The 19,179-nt window shown below is 39.8% G+C and overlaps 1 protein-coding gene across 1 annotated transcript in view; it reads right to left on the bottom strand.

Annotated features, from left to right (window-relative positions):
* Positions 1-19,179, bottom strand: part of lyst (lysosomal trafficking regulator) — a 58,522-nt gene that overhangs the window by 38,343 nt on the left and 1,000 nt on the right. The window contains exons 2-4 of the mRNA XM_085368833.1: positions 18,828-19,103; positions 9,362-9,453; positions 1,950-2,148 (exon numbers count right to left, since the gene is read on the bottom strand). Of these exons, the coding sequence (XP_085224959.1) occupies positions 1,950-2,148; positions 9,362-9,453; positions 18,828-18,908 (372 nt within the window). The 5' untranslated portion in view covers positions 18,909-19,103. The remainder of the gene's footprint in view (positions 1-1,949; positions 2,149-9,361; positions 9,454-18,827; positions 19,104-19,179) is intronic.

Consider the following 19,179-nt stretch of genomic DNA (forward strand, 5'->3'; position numbering starts at 1 on the left):
CACTTCTACTGTTAAAGAGAATTTTACAGAGTAGATCTGAATCATCTAAACCAACAGAGTGAAGGTGACACAGTCTGGGAGGACATAACAACTGTGTGGAATAAACACTACTCAAAATACATTTTCTCACACACTAGGTCTATGATTTAAAACCTGATTTGTTCGAAAAGTTTAAGTTCTTCATAATGTGTCTCTGAAGGCTTTATTCCACTTGGGATGCTGCTGATGCACACAGCTGCACATGGATGCTTTACACTGAAGGCTTGGACAAAAATAGAAAATTTACTTCAAATTAGCTAAAAGATATGAATAACATGAGGCAGTGGGGACACTGACAAACAGTTCTTTTTTTTCAAGAAAACACTTGATATAGACAGGTCATTTTTCCCGAAATCTTTTTCTCACACAAACTATCAAGGGGAAGCGCTCCAGCAGTCATGTGAAAGCTGCAAAAACCAACCATAAATAAACAAATAAACAAATGAAAAATCTCCTAAACTCTTTCTTGACACAAAAAACACTCACAGACCAAATCAATATATAAGAAACGCACAGTGCGCTCCAGTGTGAGCTCCAAGGTGAAGTTGAAGACTGGTACACAAGTGTGTAGGCAGAAAAAACCCTGCACTCTGTCATAGCCTGGTGCCAGTTAACAGAGGAAACAAAAACTGTGTCTAAAAGAGGCACATCCTATTTAACAGGAGCACCACAAAAAAGGCCTCAACTTACCCTCATAGACAGTGGGTAGGAAACTTTGGCCTTCATTTATTTCTATGTACTAATATTGTTCAGACCACATCACAAAGAATTTTCCGAGGAATTGTCTTTTATGATCTATTATAAAAATGCACACACACAGTCTAGCTATCTTTGTGAGGACCAAAATCTGCATTCTACTATACTTACCATCACTTGTGAGGACACACAAACGGGTCCTCACAAATTTGATGGTATTTAAAGGCATTTTGAGGCTCAAAATGTGGTTTTAGTGTCAGGGTTACAATTAGGTTATGTTTAGGTTCAGGGTTAGGCATTCATTTTTAATGGTTAGGGTAAGCAGCTAGGGAAAGCATGATGTCAATCAAGGTCCTCACTAAGATAGCTGAATGGGCTTGTGTGTGTGTGTGTGTGTGTGTGTGTGTGTGTGTGTGTGTGTGCATTTTTAAGTGCAACTCATATATTCTATAAAGACTTGCATCAATAATTTGCATATAGCAGAAGCAGAAAGACCGTCTCTCAGCAATCATTCATGTCATCAACAGCGTGTGGGCATCGCCAGTTTCCTCTTATGATAAAACCGTCTTGTAAGTTGTGCAAACACCAGAAGCAGATGTATTGTAGGAGCCTAAATTGCCTTTGAACAAACAGAAAATACTGGCTCTGTGGTAGTAAAAGAATTGGCTATAATGCCTGGAAGTCCCCTAATGTGAATAAAGGTTCTAGAAGCATAGAAAAGCAGTCAATTCAATCCAGCGTTATTTATATATCACCACATCACAACAGTAGTCACCTCCAGGCACTTAAAAAAAAGCATAGAGAAAGTTACTGACAACCATCAAACTCCAGGAAATTTTCAAATATACAGCATGCTCAACTAAATCCCATCTTGTTCACTCTTAAAATGTTATCGCGTCTTATAAATGCATAATGGTCATTAAATATCTCCATTCTCTCATTTCTGTCATGTGCTTTAACTATATTGCATCTCTCTACTGCAAAGTCTATCTGCAGTTTCTCCTTGATCAAGAGATTAGATGCTGCAAGAGGCGGCAAGTGAAGAGAAATTTGAATCTGATACGCTGGTGTTGGCAAAGCTGCATAAATGATAAATGTTTGTGGGTTCTCTGTAACTACAGCACAGAAAGGTTAACTTTTTGGGGAATTAAATACATAATGGATTTTTTTTTCTATAATCAAAGTCAGGATGGGTGCACTTGACTTCTCCTTACCTGGTCAATGATCGAGTCCAGGGTACTGAGCAGCAGGAAGCCTCGTCCCCTGACCAGGTACTCGCCCAGAGCCACCATGTGACTTTCCTCCTCATCTTCCTCCCGTGCCTCCGATCTCTGGGCTACCGCACTGCAGAGCTGATGCACATCAGTCAAGAACTCCCGTGCCAGTGTGTTACTGGCCCCACTCATGTCTGAGCTACAACAGAAGACAAACACATCAAAACACTCATAAATATTTCGGATTGTAGCATTATAATACTGAAAAACTCTGGTTTCCTTCTTCACAAGCATTAGTGGACAAACAGTAAAAATACACCTTGCTATTAGTGTGTTTGTAACTTAACTCGCTCAGACGAACGATAGTAAATTTCTCTCAAGTAAAAGAAAACACATGAATCACGTGAATATCCGATTTTAGCAAAAGCACTCACTTACGTCTAAAAAAGGACAAAAAACACTCCAAAAACAAACAAACAAATAATCCTTTTGCCATAATATGTTGAGATGGCTGTGAAGCTCTAACTAATGAGACAAAACAAGGATGTAATCACATTAGTTCAGCCTTTGTTTTGTAAAACTGCATTCCCTTTACAATCCACTGGTGACGTCAGATCTACGACACAAAACCATGGGATGAATGAAAAACCGCCAAACCCAACCCCCCTGAAACAGCCAGACTATACAAGGCATTGTATAAATGAGCAAAACAAATCAATGCTCCAATTACGCTCATTATGATCAAACATGAAACTGTTGATTCGTACTGATACCAAATCAAACAGGAAACTGTGCTTATTCTACTAAGAAAGCCATTTAGAGCGGCTCCAGGCTTGTATGTGCATGCCTGCCGCAACCACGTGCAGCATAAGCTGTAAACCACACACCTCCTTCAATCACAGTTTCAGAACAATTTCTGTAACACAGCACAACGCGAATTCAAGACACGGCCTCAGGACTGAGACATGATTAATTCCATCAGACAGATCCAATAACTCAGTGTTCACACTTGGATGTTTACATTTCACCTCTAATCCAAACCTGCGTACAATACAATAATCTACACATAGGAGGGCTTGGTTAATAAAATCTTCAACATGTACTTAATTTAAAAGAATAAAAAACACCCATTTCTGACACAAACCTCTGCAACACGCACAGTCCTTCTTATCTTACCAAATGTTACTGGGCCAAATAGTTTCCTTCCAGTCATCTTTTGTGTGCTGAAAGCTTGACTGCAGCTCTGCTGGCTGTATCTGCATACCATCTCACATGACTACTGACTGAATTTTCTGTTCTGCAGCACAAATTCCATTAAATTGGAATTTCAAATGGAAGCTTTCCAGATTCGCAGCAGATCAGCGTATCACATGAAAGCATGTGATGTCACATGGCGATGGGAGTGGCCCTCTGAGCTGATCAGCCTCCAGTGCCCCATACGAGACCTCAACCATCATTCATTGTAACTGCCTTTGTATCCTCCACTACAACAGCTGAGAGGTTTTCTTTAATGCACACAGAGCCCTGCAGAGGATACGCAGAGAAGGTGCCATAAGGGAAACTTTACACACAAAAAAAAAAAGATATTTCTCAAACTTTTTGCTGCTTTCATCTTTACAAATTAACCTTGCACGGTGATGAATTTGAAATGCAAATTTTAATTACATTTTTCCCCAACTATTTCTAATTATACTTTTCCAATCAGTAAACACCATTTCCGTAAGATATTAAGTGTAAAAAACATGTTTATTTTTTAATTTATTGCAGTTCCAATATTGGTTCTAATTAAGGCCATGAGGTTTACACAATAAATAAATATTAAAAAACAAAAAAATAGCACTGTCGGAAAGAGGAGTGGGCTGCAGATATTCACTGCCGGCTAGACTCAGAAAAAGATAAGGTCACAAGAAGAAAGTAGATGAAGTGAACTGGCTAAAGAAAATAGAAAAGAGAGCGGCACATTTTAGAAAATCCAGCTGCAACACCTGGTTTTGTGAGCCAGGTCTAAAATTTTGCCTTTGTATAGATCTGCCTCTGCTTACAGAAGCTTTCTAACTGTCTCTGAGGACGCTTAACCTTTCCCAAGAAGCCTTCGCTACATTTGAGGTTGCCCACATTGAGCTGCTTTTATTTTCCCATCCTTTAATTTTCAAATGCTTTCAATAACTTGTAAACAAGTTGGGATTTCAACCTGAAATTCTAGAGACTTCCAGAAGTCTGATGTAATAAAGCGAATTGTGCTTCACTAATAGGTGGCACCACAACCTGAAAGCATTTTTATCTCATAACTGGCTGCATGAATTTGCATGTAATTTGGCTTGCATAATGCAGTTGCAACAAATCTAAATTTTTATAAATCTCAAATTGAACCTTTGGTACATGACTAAATATATCAGCTCGTTGACTAAATTTGCTGAATTTGCCAAAAATTGTTTCACAGTTACCTAATTCAAGCCACTCAATTTGCCAAACAACCTTTGGATCTCACATTTTTCAAACACGTCTTACTGTAATTAGTAGTGTGTGTACACAGCATTTTTCATTTCCCTTAATATTTTAACAAAGTTCAAAGCACAGAATATTTTTTAAAAGAAGTAGATAAATTGGTGTACAGTGTTTCAGAAAAATACTACACCACCACCCAGTGTAAGGTTTACGCCACAGTTCCCCTAAATTAAAAGGTACAGTACTGGTAAAACAGTAGTGACAATATCATTTTGTTATGTTTCTGGTGATGTATTACTATTAATTACTGTTTTTAATCCTTGAATTTTCATATTGACTGTTTAAAACAAAACAAAACAAAACAAATTTGGGATGTTTGATAGAGGTGGGAATCACCATACATCCCACGATACGATATTATCACAATACTTAATGCACGATACGATATTATTGCAATTTTTTAAAAATATTTTGCGATATTCAGATTCTGTACATAAAGGTAAACTTTATCAATATTCATTTTGTCTAATATCAAAGTCTCACACTCAGTCTCTCATTTCAGTCAGTTTTATTGTTGACAAACTTAAACGGTTTGTATTACAGTCTAGTCCAACTTAACTGAGTGCAACCATCTGGTACAATTATAGCTATTCTGAACTATGCAATTTATGAAAACTATGCAGCCCCTTCAGCAACTGAAGAATTTGAAAGTAAATTAAAACAAAATATAATTTTATATTACATAAAAAAAAGCTTTAAACTTAAAATAAAACATGTCTTAAATTAAAATAAGTAAACTGTCATGTTTATTGCTGCCAAAAAAAAAAAAGTTAAACACATTTGGACAGTGAAGGAATGTCAGGATTCTTGCTCAGAAAAAGGATCAACATGCTCTGAAGTCAGAGCACAAAAACCTTTTTTGTAACAAAATATCGATTTCTGCTGTCCCTGTATCGATACATTATTAGCAAACAAAATATCACGATACTACACAGTATCGATTCCCCCCCCCCCCACCCCTAATGTTTGATTAAGACACCAAATTACATCTCTGAACAGAACATTTTCTTTTACTGGCTGAATTTTATGCTTGATTAATTTCTGAGAAATCCAGTGCCCGACTCAAATTTGGGTATAAAAATGTGAATTTGCTTTATTATTTGCCTAATAAACAATGTAAATTTGAAGCTTTAAACAAGTGTTTGGCAGGTTGCTAAAATATTTCTTTTTTATGACAGTTGGTCTAACAAATTCTTGAAAAAACTGCATGCACCATTTTCTTCCACTGTTATTAGAGATCAAAAATGCTAACAGCTCAAAATCATCACCATGATCAATGTGACAGCTCTGCAAATACACCATCAGTTTACAGCCACCATGTTTAAGAGAGTTTAGCGACAGCTCAGAAAGTTCTTTGTCGTCAATATCTGATCCAATTCACCCGCTTTGTCCTGCTACCACGAGACCTTAAATCGAAATTCAGTACTTCAAAACGATTTCCATGAAAGATAAGATAGATAAGATAAGATAACCTTTATTAGTCCCACACGTGGGAAATTTGTTAGCTTCCCACAAAGCTTCCCACTCCAGATGTCAAATTTTAGGTTTACCCCCAGGCCAAAAACTGTGACGTTCTTCACTCAAACCCAGTTATCATTATAGTGGATGCTTTGTTCAGCTTTGTCATTTGAGTCATGCATTGGATAATATTCAAATACAGCTCCCCTCATCTATGAATAAAAACCTCAGTGTCATTGAAAGGATTCCTGTGTGGCATGCACTGTTAACAGACTGTCAGCACTGTTTATCTCCTGCATCTGTAGTTCTGGTTCTACTACAAACAACATGAGATTAGATAATTAATGCAAATTTAATGCAAAAAAAAAAAGTGTAATGAATTTAAATCTGTCAATTAAGACTTAAGTGAGTTTTCATGGCTGCTTGTAAACAACAACCGGGACAGTGGACTCCGGGCTTATATGTTTGACACAGATTTACACAGAAAACAACAGAAGTCAGTACATCCAGAGTAGTATTACACACTTCATTACTCTATTGTCCAGTTTTCTGGATTTTTAATGGCACATTAAATCCTCTTCGGTGAGGAGGGTCTAAGCATTGCACAGATTTTTGAACAGATGCCCCGCTATCTTTAAGGCACTGTTTTTTTGTGAGGGTTGTTTTGCGCGATCGTTCTCGTTTGTATTCTCCATAGGCATTCTACTGGATCAGGTAAGATAGTAAGGTCTTCCATTTTTATCTTGTTTAGAAGCTCTGTGATTTTATCATTGTTATCATTGTGTTCCCTTTTCAGAAGACTAGGAGTCACCTTGTCATCCAGCACCACAGGCATTCGTGGTGTCGTCTCAACAGCACTTAGTGATGTGGCCACTTCACTAACAGGAGTATGCTAGCCTGTCTAAAACATGCTGGACTCCTTCTGACTGAACAAATAATTTTTGGTAATAGTACCGAAGCGCTTCCTGAAATTCAACCTGATTCAATTTAACGTGGACAAAAAAAAAAAAAAAAGAGCACCACATTTTAATCAGAGTACAGCATGAAGTCAATTAATCTTCTGGGATATTGATCTGATCAGTTCAGTAGTAGACAAGGTTGTTAATCAGTTTCTACTTTGGTGTTAATCAAATTAACAACAGGTGCACTAGAGGGGCAACAGTGAGACAAGCCCCAAAACAGGAATAGTTTTACACGTGGAAGACACGGACATTTTTCACTGTTTTTTTCACTAGGTTTGCATTTGGCTAGGGTCAGAGTCACTACTGGTAGCACGAGGGGATACAGGGACCCTACAGAGTTGCACAGGTAGTTCAACTCCTCCAGGAAGGCGGGGACATGCGCCATTGCTAGGAGGTTTCCTGTCTCTCCCAGCACAGTCTCAAGAACATGGAGGAGATTCCAGGAAACAGACAGTTAGTCAAGGAGAGCTGGAAATTGCTGTAAAAGGTCCTTAACTAATCAGCAGGACCGATATCTGCTCCTTTGTTCAAAGAAGAACAAGATGAGCACTGCCAGAGCTACAAATGACTCACTGGGGATGGTCTGAGGGCGTGATGTCCTCTAGAGGGCCCTGTGCTCACTGCCTGTCACCGTGGAGCAGATTAGCATTTGCTGTAGAAAACCAGAATTGGCAGGTCCACCACTGGAGCCCTGTGCTTTTCACAGATGAGAACAGGTGCACGACCAGTTTGGTGGTTACCCAGTCCATATCAATATAGATATCCAGCATGATTTCTTTTTGAGATCTAATGTGTTTTTAAAAGAGCTCCTTTAATTTTTTTTTAAGCAGGGTAGAAATCAGGGAACTCCAATGCACTCTAGTTTAGTAAATTAGTTTTAATAGAAGTTGAAATGTTTTCATTGACCTAAAGGAGCACCTATATATCTTAGGTTAACCACGCAGCTAGAATACATTCATTTCTTGACCATTATCAATACAGACTGACACTGTAATCTTGTCTGTCTGATCATTATCTAAGTCACAGAAATCCAGACCATCACCGATACTCCTGTGACATCTCTTTTTCATATTTAGACCGTGAACATTGTCACTGTGATTGGAGGATTAGCGGTACTATGGTCACTAATCTTCCTGTATCATTTCAGAACTTTGTAAAGGCTTACAGTCAAATTTTTCAATTCCTCTCTCAGTTCTAGTTTTGCAACAAAAAAAAAGAAACAACACTTCTACTCACGTTTGCTCAAACAATTTCAAGTAAAAGGAGTTTATTTCAAAATGCAATCCAAGTGTTTTCCTTGAATTTCTTTTTTAAACTATATGTATACTGGATGTTGCCTCTTCAAATAATCCCGACAAACATGCTTTTTTTTTTTAAAGGTTTGGCACAACTCTTTGTTCACATGTAAGCATGTAGGCAGTATAGGTATTACTTTAATCTGTGATCATGCTCCTCTAACAATATTACTTATAAACGTGTAAGCGTCTGATGGTTTAAAACAAACCACAGTAACAGCACACAAGTAAAAATCTACAACCTAGTCCAATGTAAGAAGTTGTACAGCATGAGGTCTTGTTTCTACAACATCTGTTAGCCAACCGCTTCATTTTCACATAAAAAAAAGCTCTGTTAATTAAGCAAATTAGTGTTCAGTAATTGATCTCACAGAGCAAAACATCAAAACGCCTCAAGCTCATCTTTACACAAGGACATTATTTTTGGTATTTTAACAATGATTTTTCAGCTGAAGGAACATGTGGATTGCAAATGCTAATGCATCCACTTAATTCTAGGCAGACTGCGTGTGTGTGTGTGTGTGTGTGTGTGTGTGTGTGTGTGTGTGTGTGTGAGAGACCGACTTACCCACACTCAACAGAATACAAACAAGAGGTACTCAAGGTTCCTAAAGTCCCACAATTTTCCTCATCAGTATGTAAATCTATGCAGTAAGGTACTCCAAACGCCAATGCACCATGATTACATAATTCCTCAAACCTCTACTATAGAGGCAGGACATAAAAGGATATAAATGTGTCATTTCTGCCGTTCTTTTGCCAAAACAGAGAAAAAGAGGACTAAAATAACTGCACTTCCTGCATGTTTGCACTGCATCCAATCTACGACACACTGGTTCCATTGTATTATTGTAGGGCCTTTATGTTAAAATATAAAGCGCCTTGTGGTGACCGCTGTTGTGATTGGGCGCTATATTAATAAAACTGAACTGAATTGAATATATACATTAAGTTGCATGTGGCCTTGTTTATTCTCTTAAATTTGATTGTTTGATTTTGACAACATAGTTTGAGACACAACTATAGTGATTGTATTATTAGCCTACAATAATGCTAATAAATATGTCTTTATGATTCCACTGTTGCACCAGATTTTCGAAAGCTCATTTCATACATAGGCTTTATCCCGGCAAAGTGACACAAATGTCTTATAATGAGGTGTTAAGACACTGACAGAGTGATGAGACCTTACCAGAATTTCAGTGCATCTTTGCTGCTGTGCTTGCAGTGGTGCTGCACGTAGTGGAAGAGACAAAGGAAATTCTCCAGACTCTGAAGGCTGACCTGATAACACACACAGAGACACACAAATGAGACACAAGAGTAGCAACATAAATTAAACCCAGGTTATTATGTACATGTGCTAAAACAAAGAGGACCTGAAAGCATTTTCTTTTAAAGTGACAGCTACTGTAACATTTTTAGGTTTTACAATCATTCGAAATGGTAGCAGAGTCCATTCAATAGTGATGTAAAAGCCTCCAATGTCATTATGTGAGCGTATTGCTCCAATATAGATTTTTCAGGTCAGATAAAGTGCTGGGAGCCAGTATATTTTCTCTCTCCTCTCTAACCTCCTACTATAAAAGCACCGATTTAAAACACATTCAAAGAGAAAAATAAGTTACCAAAATTACAAGTCCTGTAGTTATAATATTTCTGATGCCATTTTGATGAAAATAACCACATTTTCTTTTAGCATCTTTCTAATATAATCTTTGCCCCAACTCCATAAACTTATTAGCAAAGTGAAAAATTAACACTTTGAACAAAAGGTCTGCCCTACTGGAGAGCACTATGAAAGTTCACAATTAACAATATTAGCAATAAAAGTAGTAAGCTTAATAGTACTGAGGCATCTATCAGTGTAGGGAAACAAAGACCATATAATGATGAATCTGTTTTGTCACAGTGCAGCGGTCAGAGCCTGACCGCCAAGCACAAATCTGTCATTAGAGCTGGAAGGCAACAGGAACTTTCTTACCGGTAAGACATGCCATCTGACCACTTTTAACTGCATTACTTTTCTAGGATAGTGTGTTAATACCTTGCCAACAGACGGGTGAACCACTAAGCCAGCATACTGCTGTCTCCTATGCTACACAGGAGCTAGCTTTACGCCTCCGCTAATCTGATACCGCTGACTGGATTCATTCAGGCAACACTGATCCCTGACTGATGCGGCTGCCCCGAGTGTCTGGGTCACAAAGCCAAAGAACAGACACCACATGCTACATTACACAACAAGATCTACAAGCTTAGGGTGATCCCTACACTGCTTTTTGGAAGGTATGGTTATTAAATGACAATCCCCACAGCTGGTCCATTAAAAATAATATAAAGATGCATTTAAATCCTTCAAATAAAAGATAAATCACATGCATGGAATATATCAACATAGACCTGAAGGAAAAACCGCGCATTTTGGAAAGAAAAAGCAGAAAATAAGCACACTTGTTTTTGATTTGTCTTCATTTTTGTCACGAGCCCAGTATTAGCCCTTAAATCCCCCAACCCCATCAAAACAACGATAGTTTGAAAAGATCTTTATCTTTGGATAAAAGATTATGTCAAGCACCTTGAACAGATTCATTGCAAAACAGTCTTTTATCATTACACAACTTACAGTACGACATGACAAAACAATAAAGCCAAGTGATGTAAAGCATCACTTTAACAAGTAAACTTGGCGACAGTTAGAGTGAAAGTGTGATTTTCTCACACGCTATGATTGAAACACAACGGGGGAAAAGTTTCACATCGGTTATTCAGGTGCTGAAGTTCTATTACACCTCAGCTTTTGACGCCAAGCATCACGTTTAGCACAAGGACTGAGGCTATTTTCTGGCATCACTTCTCTGCTACCCTACATTTAGGCGAGAAGTCAACTTCCTTCCTGTGTCATAACTGTCAAAAGGAGGTTATTTACTCTGTTAGCTTATGTATGGTATGAAACAGATTTTACATGTGTGTCATATGGTCAAAAGCATGTAGACATTTAAGGCAGGTGTCTTACACTGTGAGGTACCAGATGATGAAGGTGCAAAGTTGACCACACTCACCAGGGTCAGGGAGGGTCAGGGAGGGTGATACTTCAACACCTGAGGCAACAACCCACCTAAGCACTGATGTGATGGGTGGATGGGGGAGGGGTCACTGCACATCAGGGGGCTGGACAACATCATACAGAGCAGACGGGAAAGGGAAGAAAAAGAAATGCATGGAGCATGAGAGAGACAGGAAAGGACAAGGGGGGGAAAAAACATGAGAGTGGACAAGAGCGTAAAGGTGAAAGAAATAAATGCAGCAACAGATGAGAGCAAAGATAAACAGAGGAGGTGACTGGCAGGAGATCCAAGCTTCAAGCTCGCAAAAACTGTTATTAGTTTGATAAATAAGCCCTGAAGCAATGCTGGAGCTGTGCACGCCGTCTATTAAATTAATCTTCCGAAATGAGGATCTAAAATGACTGTGTTTGTCCTCGTGTTATCTTGTGTATCTGTGTTCTGGTTGTATTCCTCATATGGGAAAGGGAAACTGAATGGTTCGAGATAACATCTCCCAGCAAAGGTTTGTTTTTTCCTCCGAGGCTCTAATCCAATATTACAATGCACTCAGCACCAAGCAGCCAGCGTGATTTGATAATGGAGAGACTGCCAATAGCAATTAATGCAGCTTAGAAGGGAAATCAGCAGTTCACAAAGCTCACTGAACACATCTCTGTAAACAAAAGGAAAGTTCTGACCTTTCCTCTGCACCGACTTCTTTATTCGCTCATTTGTCATGTAGACGTGGGCAGGCTATCCAGGTCGGTTGACACTTGCCGCTACAGATTTCCATTACTATCGCTTATTTAAGGTGTTACTTTCTGTTTTATAGCTTGCGACAGTAGAATACATTAACATAATTTAACCACAGGTAACTTTGGTTATGTCGACCTTTCCTTTCATCTTCTCTCGTGGACTGCCACTGCACACGTGTAAGATTAATTTGCTTAAAGTAACACACATTTAAGTAAAAATAACAGATTCAAATCAGACTTCCCTTCTCTACTACATGGGAGGTATACATGATTCCAGCTGAGACTCTGACTTTCCATAATTGCTTTGATACAGTTGCTGTGACTTGTGTCTTTATCCAATTGGTGATCATGGGAGACCTAGTCATGGGAGTGTGATGGGTGAGTCACCCATGCTTGTACAGACTTTTCCTCTCAAGCTCTGCTTGGATAATTGGGCAGTCTACAACTTGGCAGAGGCGCGGAAAGCGATGTGATCCTGTCCTCATGAGAGAGGACGTGTAGCGTTAGTTATGCAATCTTGTTTGGTTTTTTTAGTTTGAGATCTCAGCTGATTTAATTTGACATTTGGGTGATGAGCATCATGAGAAGCCCCTAACGTTACACATTTCCGCTATGAGTCAGAGAGCAGAATCCTTTCACACAAGATCATAAATAACATAATAAAATGCTCCCCCAACCCCGTCCAATAAGACACAGGCAAAATATCAGGTAGCCACAATTTAAAAAAAAGGTAGCATGTTGGTGTTTTTGCTACTCTCAGATCTTCGCTGTCACAAACAGTGACCTTTGTTTGAGCATAGCCACTGTGCAGGAAATGAAAATCTGTTACTGTCTGCTTCATTGTTTTCATGACAGGGAAATAGCACGCAAGCTGGTGTTAAGTCAAAATTACAAACCAAGCAACCTGCTCTGGCCTTTCTCTTCCCCTGTGGCCTGAGACACTGTGTTTTTTGAGGAGGAATCTGACTTAATAACAAGCCACCGGGTGGAAAAAGCTGAGGCATAGCAATGGCTGGGATCTGACTCAACCCCAAACCAGAGAGATGAATAATTCATCCATTCAGCCAGTGGTTTGGAACAGCCCCGGAGACCAGAGCGAGCAGGAGTCAGGCTGAAGCTAAAGGGCAGAACAATGAAAGCAGATGTGAAACAAGTGTATGGTCAGTCAGCAAGCCCAACAAAGCAACTTCACTAAAATTGCGATGATAAACAATGCCAACAGCAGCCTGTCAAAGTGTGATGATCACAAGACAGCACGATCAGATCCGGCATGGTCTGTAGCACTTGAATTAAAATTCAGTGGTGAATCACTAAACAGTGAAGTATCGGCAAATCACTGAGGATCAAATGATTTATCTACTGTGTTGACAGATGTTAGACATGAGTAATCCTAAAACTTCTATTGTTTATTCAGCACTGAAGGACAGAAATGGTGCACTGGAAAAAGCATTTTGTTAGATAAACTTGTTCAACTGCTCATTAAAGTAAATCCTCCAATCACGTCATCAGCTCAGTGAATTCAGGCATGCAGACGTGGTGAAGATGAGCTGCTGGAGATTAAACTGGGCATCAGAATGGGGAAGAAAGGAGATTTCAGTTACTTTGATCACAACATGAGTGTCTGTGCTAGACATGCCCATTTAAATATTTCAGAAACTGCTGAGCTACCGAGATTTTACCACACAACCACAAAAACAGAAAATATCCAGTGAGCAGGAATTCTCTTTGCAAAAAATGCCTCGTTGATTCCCGAAGTCAGAGGAAAACTCCCAGACTGCTTTGAGCTGACAGAAAGGCAACAGCTACTCAAATAACCATTCCTTACAACTGAAGTATGCAGAAGAGCATCTCTTAATGCACAGCACATCAAATCTAGCTGCAGACGGGCTAAAACAGCAGAAGACCACACTGCCATTCCTGTCAGCTAAGAATGGGAAACTGAGGTTATAAAATCCCACAGACTCATCAAAATTTGAAAAACAGTGTCCCAGCTGATGAGTGTCGATTTCTGCTTTTGCATGGTAGTGTTAAAATTTGGCATAAACAGAGCACAAATCCATCCTGTCTTGTATCGACAGCTACATGTGGTCAGTCCATTAGTGTCAACTAGCCATCTTTTAAACACCGCAGTGTTGCTGCTGATCTTTTTCACCACAGTTTACCCATCTTCTGATGGCTGTTTCCAGAAGGATAACGTGCCATGTCACAAAGCTCAAATCACCTAAAACTGGTTTCTTCACAATAGGTTCTTTGAAGTCAAATGGCCTCCATAGTGGAACGGGAGATTTGCATCATGCATGTGCAAACCTACAGCAGCTACGTGATGCCACCACGTTGATATGGACTTAAATCTCAGCAAGTTACACAAAAAATAAAGGTAGTTCTGAAGGTAAAAAGACATCCAATTCAGTATTAACAAGGCATAACAAATAAAGGGCCTATGAAAAAGTAAAATCAAGTTTTTAGGCGTTTCTCTAAATGTAATATTACTGTTACCGGTCTGTTTTGATGGGCTTGCAAAAAAGCTCTGGAGTGTCCTACTTCCATCAGTGACGCTGAAGATGCGTCTACATCTTGACTGAAGTCCACCTCTGCCTAATAAATTAATTCACTGGACCTCAGTGATCTGATTTATTTGTGGGATAAGTCTAAAACAAGAAAAAAGAAAAGACCTTGAAGTGGTCTCTAAATGCATTACATCTTATTGGTCCACGTGATTCTGACACATTAGGTATGACAGGACAACCTCCGAGAAGCTCCCCCACCACCCGAGGTTAGGAATTACTAACACTGAAAGCATAAAGATCGAGAACTCTCCAGCATAAACTTAGTGGTTGTCATTTTTCAGTTACTCACATAAATTTCAAAATCACTAATCTAAATTATGGTAAGAAAGAACTGAACATTCGTTTCTGACTACTATGAAGATGAATGAGATACACCGATAAGAACTTACATTGCACAAATAGATACACACAGTTCAAAAATTACCACCAAATATTCTTTAGTGAATAACTTAGGGTTAAACTAAATATAGCATTGCAGATATATGCCTTATAGACCATTTAGTGTACTTCACCCTAAAATGAAAAGAAAACACTATAATTGGGCAACCGTGGCTCAGGGGGTTGGGAATCGCATCTGTAACCGGAAGGTCGCCGGTTCGATCCCCGGGCTCTCTGTCCTGGTCGTTGTGTCCTTGGGCAAGACACTTTACCCTACTGCCTACTGGTGTTGGCCAGAGGGGCCGATGGCGCGATATGGCAGCCTCGCTTCTGTCAGTCTGCCCCAGGGCAGCTGTGGCTACAACTGTAGCTGCCTCCACCAGTGCATGATTGTGAGAGTGAATGAATAGTGGTATTGTAAAGCGCTTTGGGTGCCTTGAAAAGCGCTATATAAATCCAATCCATTATTATTAATTCATTATTTTTCCATTTTTACTGCTACAATTACATTTCCTGTACTGCTATGAGTTCAATCGTTTGCAAGACAAACAGCACAGCATAAGGTCTCAGTTAATACAATCACAGAAATAACATTGACAGCACAGCCTTTAACCAAAATATTCTAAAAATACGAGGATGGCACAGTTTTTTCCCCTCACTGTTCAGTCCTGACAAGCCAAATAACAAACGCTGGGGATGAAAGTAAAGCAGCACTGCCATCTTTACTCTCCTTTTAGTATTCACCACATTTTTGCCTCATGCTTTGCTCGACAAGTTTAATCTTCTTTAGACAAGGATTCAGTGCTTTACCACAGCATGAATGAGATGCACAGAACAGAACTCGGAGAAGTAATAACAAGTGATGTGGGTGGAATGTGTGGCTGTCCTTATTTAAAACAAATAATTAATAAAAACAATTAAAACAAAACAAACATACCATTTTATCAGCTTTAAACAAAAGTATCTGCTGTCACATATTAATTGACACCTCACAGACAGTGTAATTAACACTACAGCCCATAATTTGTAAACTGCCAAAACCATAACTCACAAGATGTGTTCATCCACCGTGCAGGAAAAGACTGGTTATCCACATTTATGCAAAAAAGCTAAAGCCAAGCGGACCTTACATGAATTCAAGACCAACTGGTTCAGTTAATGGAATTTTAAGTAGTTCAGGAGTCATACAGAGCAAGCAAAGAGATCACTTAGCTGAACCCCCTTTGTGCCAAAAAGCAAGAAAAAGAGAAGTGCTACAAACACCTCACTTTGGTGTTTTGAAACATCCTGTTAGCTCATAATGAAACTTAACTATCAACAGGCAACCTGTTTTCTTGCCTGGCTCCTCGCCAGGCAGCCATTCTGCTAAATGGACTCTGCTCATCAAGATTCAGAGACTGGACTGAATGAAAAGTATCCTTTCGGATCCTTCGAAATATCCTCTTTGTAGCAGATCACACTAATTCAGTAGCTTTGGCTCCATTAGAATGAATGCATAGAAAAGCTTAATGTCAGTAATCCTGTTATACTGAAGCTATGATACATGCGCACACCCTTGGTAAATACCACCAATTCAGCACAAGAAGTGGCTGTGGTTATGCCATATTGCTGTCATCTAAATGGTAATATAATGTGCAAACTAGGAGAAACTAAGTGACAAGGGGCAAAAAGAGGCAGCAGTATCAATCCAAACGTTCTACTCTAACCAGTTTTGATTTTTTTTTAGTAACTGCCTATCTCAGCTGTCATAGGGTTTGAGATGGGGTGCACCCTGGACAGGTCACAGTCCCACTGTGAGGCTAAATCCTACAAAGAAGCAAGACATTTGTTGAGTGCATAACTCTGAGACACTAAAAGCTAACACCCACATTAAGAACGCTCAAGTTACCAGTGATAAGTATGCAAATTTCAGTGGCCACATCTAAGGTCGTCCTTGTGGCATTTAAAATAAATAAATAAATAAATAATATAAATCATAGAGAAATTGTATGTCTTTTGTCTTTGCAGCTTCATAAAAATCTGTGATTACGTGGAGCATAAACAAACTCGCACTGTCTGCTTTCTCAGAAGAGAGTGACGATCGAGCCACAAGAGGAAACAGAAAGAGGAACACATCGGTCAGGGTTAGCCCACCCAGCACTTATGTTAATGACCACGGTGATTGCGCTGTGAACAAATGATGGAAATACAGGGTGTGAAATTAGTCCTGAAACACCTTAAGAAGAAAAGCAGAGAGAGGCATGAATAAAAGATGATAAAAGTGAGGAGCTGCTGCAACACCGGTATATTTCACACCTTTTTTTGTGCTCTCTTATTGATTGCAGCAGGAGAAGCTGTGTTTTCACTCCCCTCTTCTCTAGAAGGTGTGATCACAGAAATGGATGCAGAGCAGCACAACAGAGGCTTGCTTCTGTCAACGGTTGGACATTTCCCATGATCGCTTTGTTGTGTTTACCTGTAGACTGACTGCCATGAACAGAAGATGTCACTTTGGGTGAAAAGGATGGAAAGTAGACGCTCTTGCACTGACGGGGTTGGCGGAATGAGCTGCATCTGTGTGCTGCAGGCTCAATCAGGAGGGCAAGCTACAGGATCATAACACAGGACAGGACAGCTGTGCTCACCTAACCATCTCTCTACACACAGACTTGCATGGCACTTTGATCACTGGGAAGCTGACAGGTGGAGGAGCGCACACAGTTGTCCCATGAGATTCGTCACAAGTGGCAAAAGTTACCAGTAATAGAAAGGCTGAGCCTGCCTGGCACACTCCAAGTGTTGCAACAACTGAGAAAAAGCCAGCACCATTCCTCCTGCTGATATCATAATGCAGACTAATGTGATTAACAAAGCAATGAAGCATTCTACACCAGCAAAGACATGATGACTATGGAGGAAGGAAGTCATTATTTCCAAGAGAGAATAAACCCTCAAGGCTTTCTAAACACTAATTAGCTTTAAAAATGATAGTAGGTCTGTCTTTAAAAGGACAAATCACACATGATTAATCAAAAGTAATGGGGTACATTATGAGTGAGTGTGCCTCTGTGTGCGCGCGAGTGTGTACTCTTAGATCCGCAGTCTGAACCTAATCCAAGTCTCGTGATCTGGATGCCGTTCATTCCCTTGACAGAAAGAGGGGGATGAAAGAGCTGCAGAGATCTGACAGTTTTCAGAACCGCTACCACATATGCACAGGATACAATGAGATAGAAAGCAAAGCACCTTTATGCAGCGCCAACAGTGAATAATCTGTGGTTTACACCTGCCTCCACCTCTGTGCAGTGACTTAATGCTGGGCCTACGCAGGCCTCTGGTGTGCACCAGCCAGATTTCTGGCCACTTAAGTGATATCTGGGGACCGCCAAGGTAAACCAGAGGGTTTAAGGTATATGCAAAAACACATCGGAAGTCATTTTCTTTGATAGTCAGTGACTCTTCCCCTTACCCACTTTTCATATGCACATGTATAATTCTGCACAAAATTCATACTGGAGCATTTTGCCTAAACGTGTTAGTGAACACTGACCTCGGCACAGCGAGGGCAAAAATGAGAAGCAAAGTATTTCTGGATAAGATTACCTTATTCATGAGTTTATCTAGGTTAAAAGCGTTCATATAGCACCTGTCACAGAACAAACTCTTGCTATTCAAGCGTAGAAAGCACACTAACTTCGTATCGACTCAGCCCTTTGAATGAAATCCTGGAGAGAACCGGTTTTGCAACTGTATCGTGATTGAAAACAAATAATTTGTCTCTATCAGAATAAACAAGATACATGGCTGTCTTCAGACCTTTTCCCAAGTACAATGACATCATCTTTTTTAAGGACCTGCTCCTGTAAAAAGTAAGCAGCACCACCACCCAAAGAATGATCTCTGACGTTACACTCCTGCCAGAAGCGCCATACCTGGAGATCGGCTCCTTGCAGTCTACAGTCCATATACTTTTCCCACGCATAGCACAGATCTGTCTCCTGTGGACTGGCCATATCGTCCACACTTCCAGATACAACACCAAGTCTGGTTGAAGAAGTTAGGAATCAGAAAGGTCTCCTCTGGGGTTCTTTCTCAATCCTCCAGGTGGCTGGAAGTGCCCCGGGATAACCCGAACGAAGCCCCAAATCTTCTTCGGAGTCTTTCATAGCATATTCACTGCATCGCTCTGCCACTTTTAAACTGGGCTTCTGCTGAAAAATACAAAGTCTGATGGGTTAGCAAAGCAGAATTAGCTGGCAATGCCGCATTCACTTTTGTCAACAA

This window comes from Diplotaxodon limnothrissa, linkage group LG13 (assembly GCF_057381915.1).
Source record: "Diplotaxodon limnothrissa isolate DT_005_m linkage group LG13, D_limnothrissa_male_GT1.1, whole genome shotgun sequence".
NCBI classification, from domain to species: domain Eukaryota; kingdom Metazoa; phylum Chordata; class Actinopteri; order Cichliformes; family Cichlidae; genus Diplotaxodon; species Diplotaxodon limnothrissa.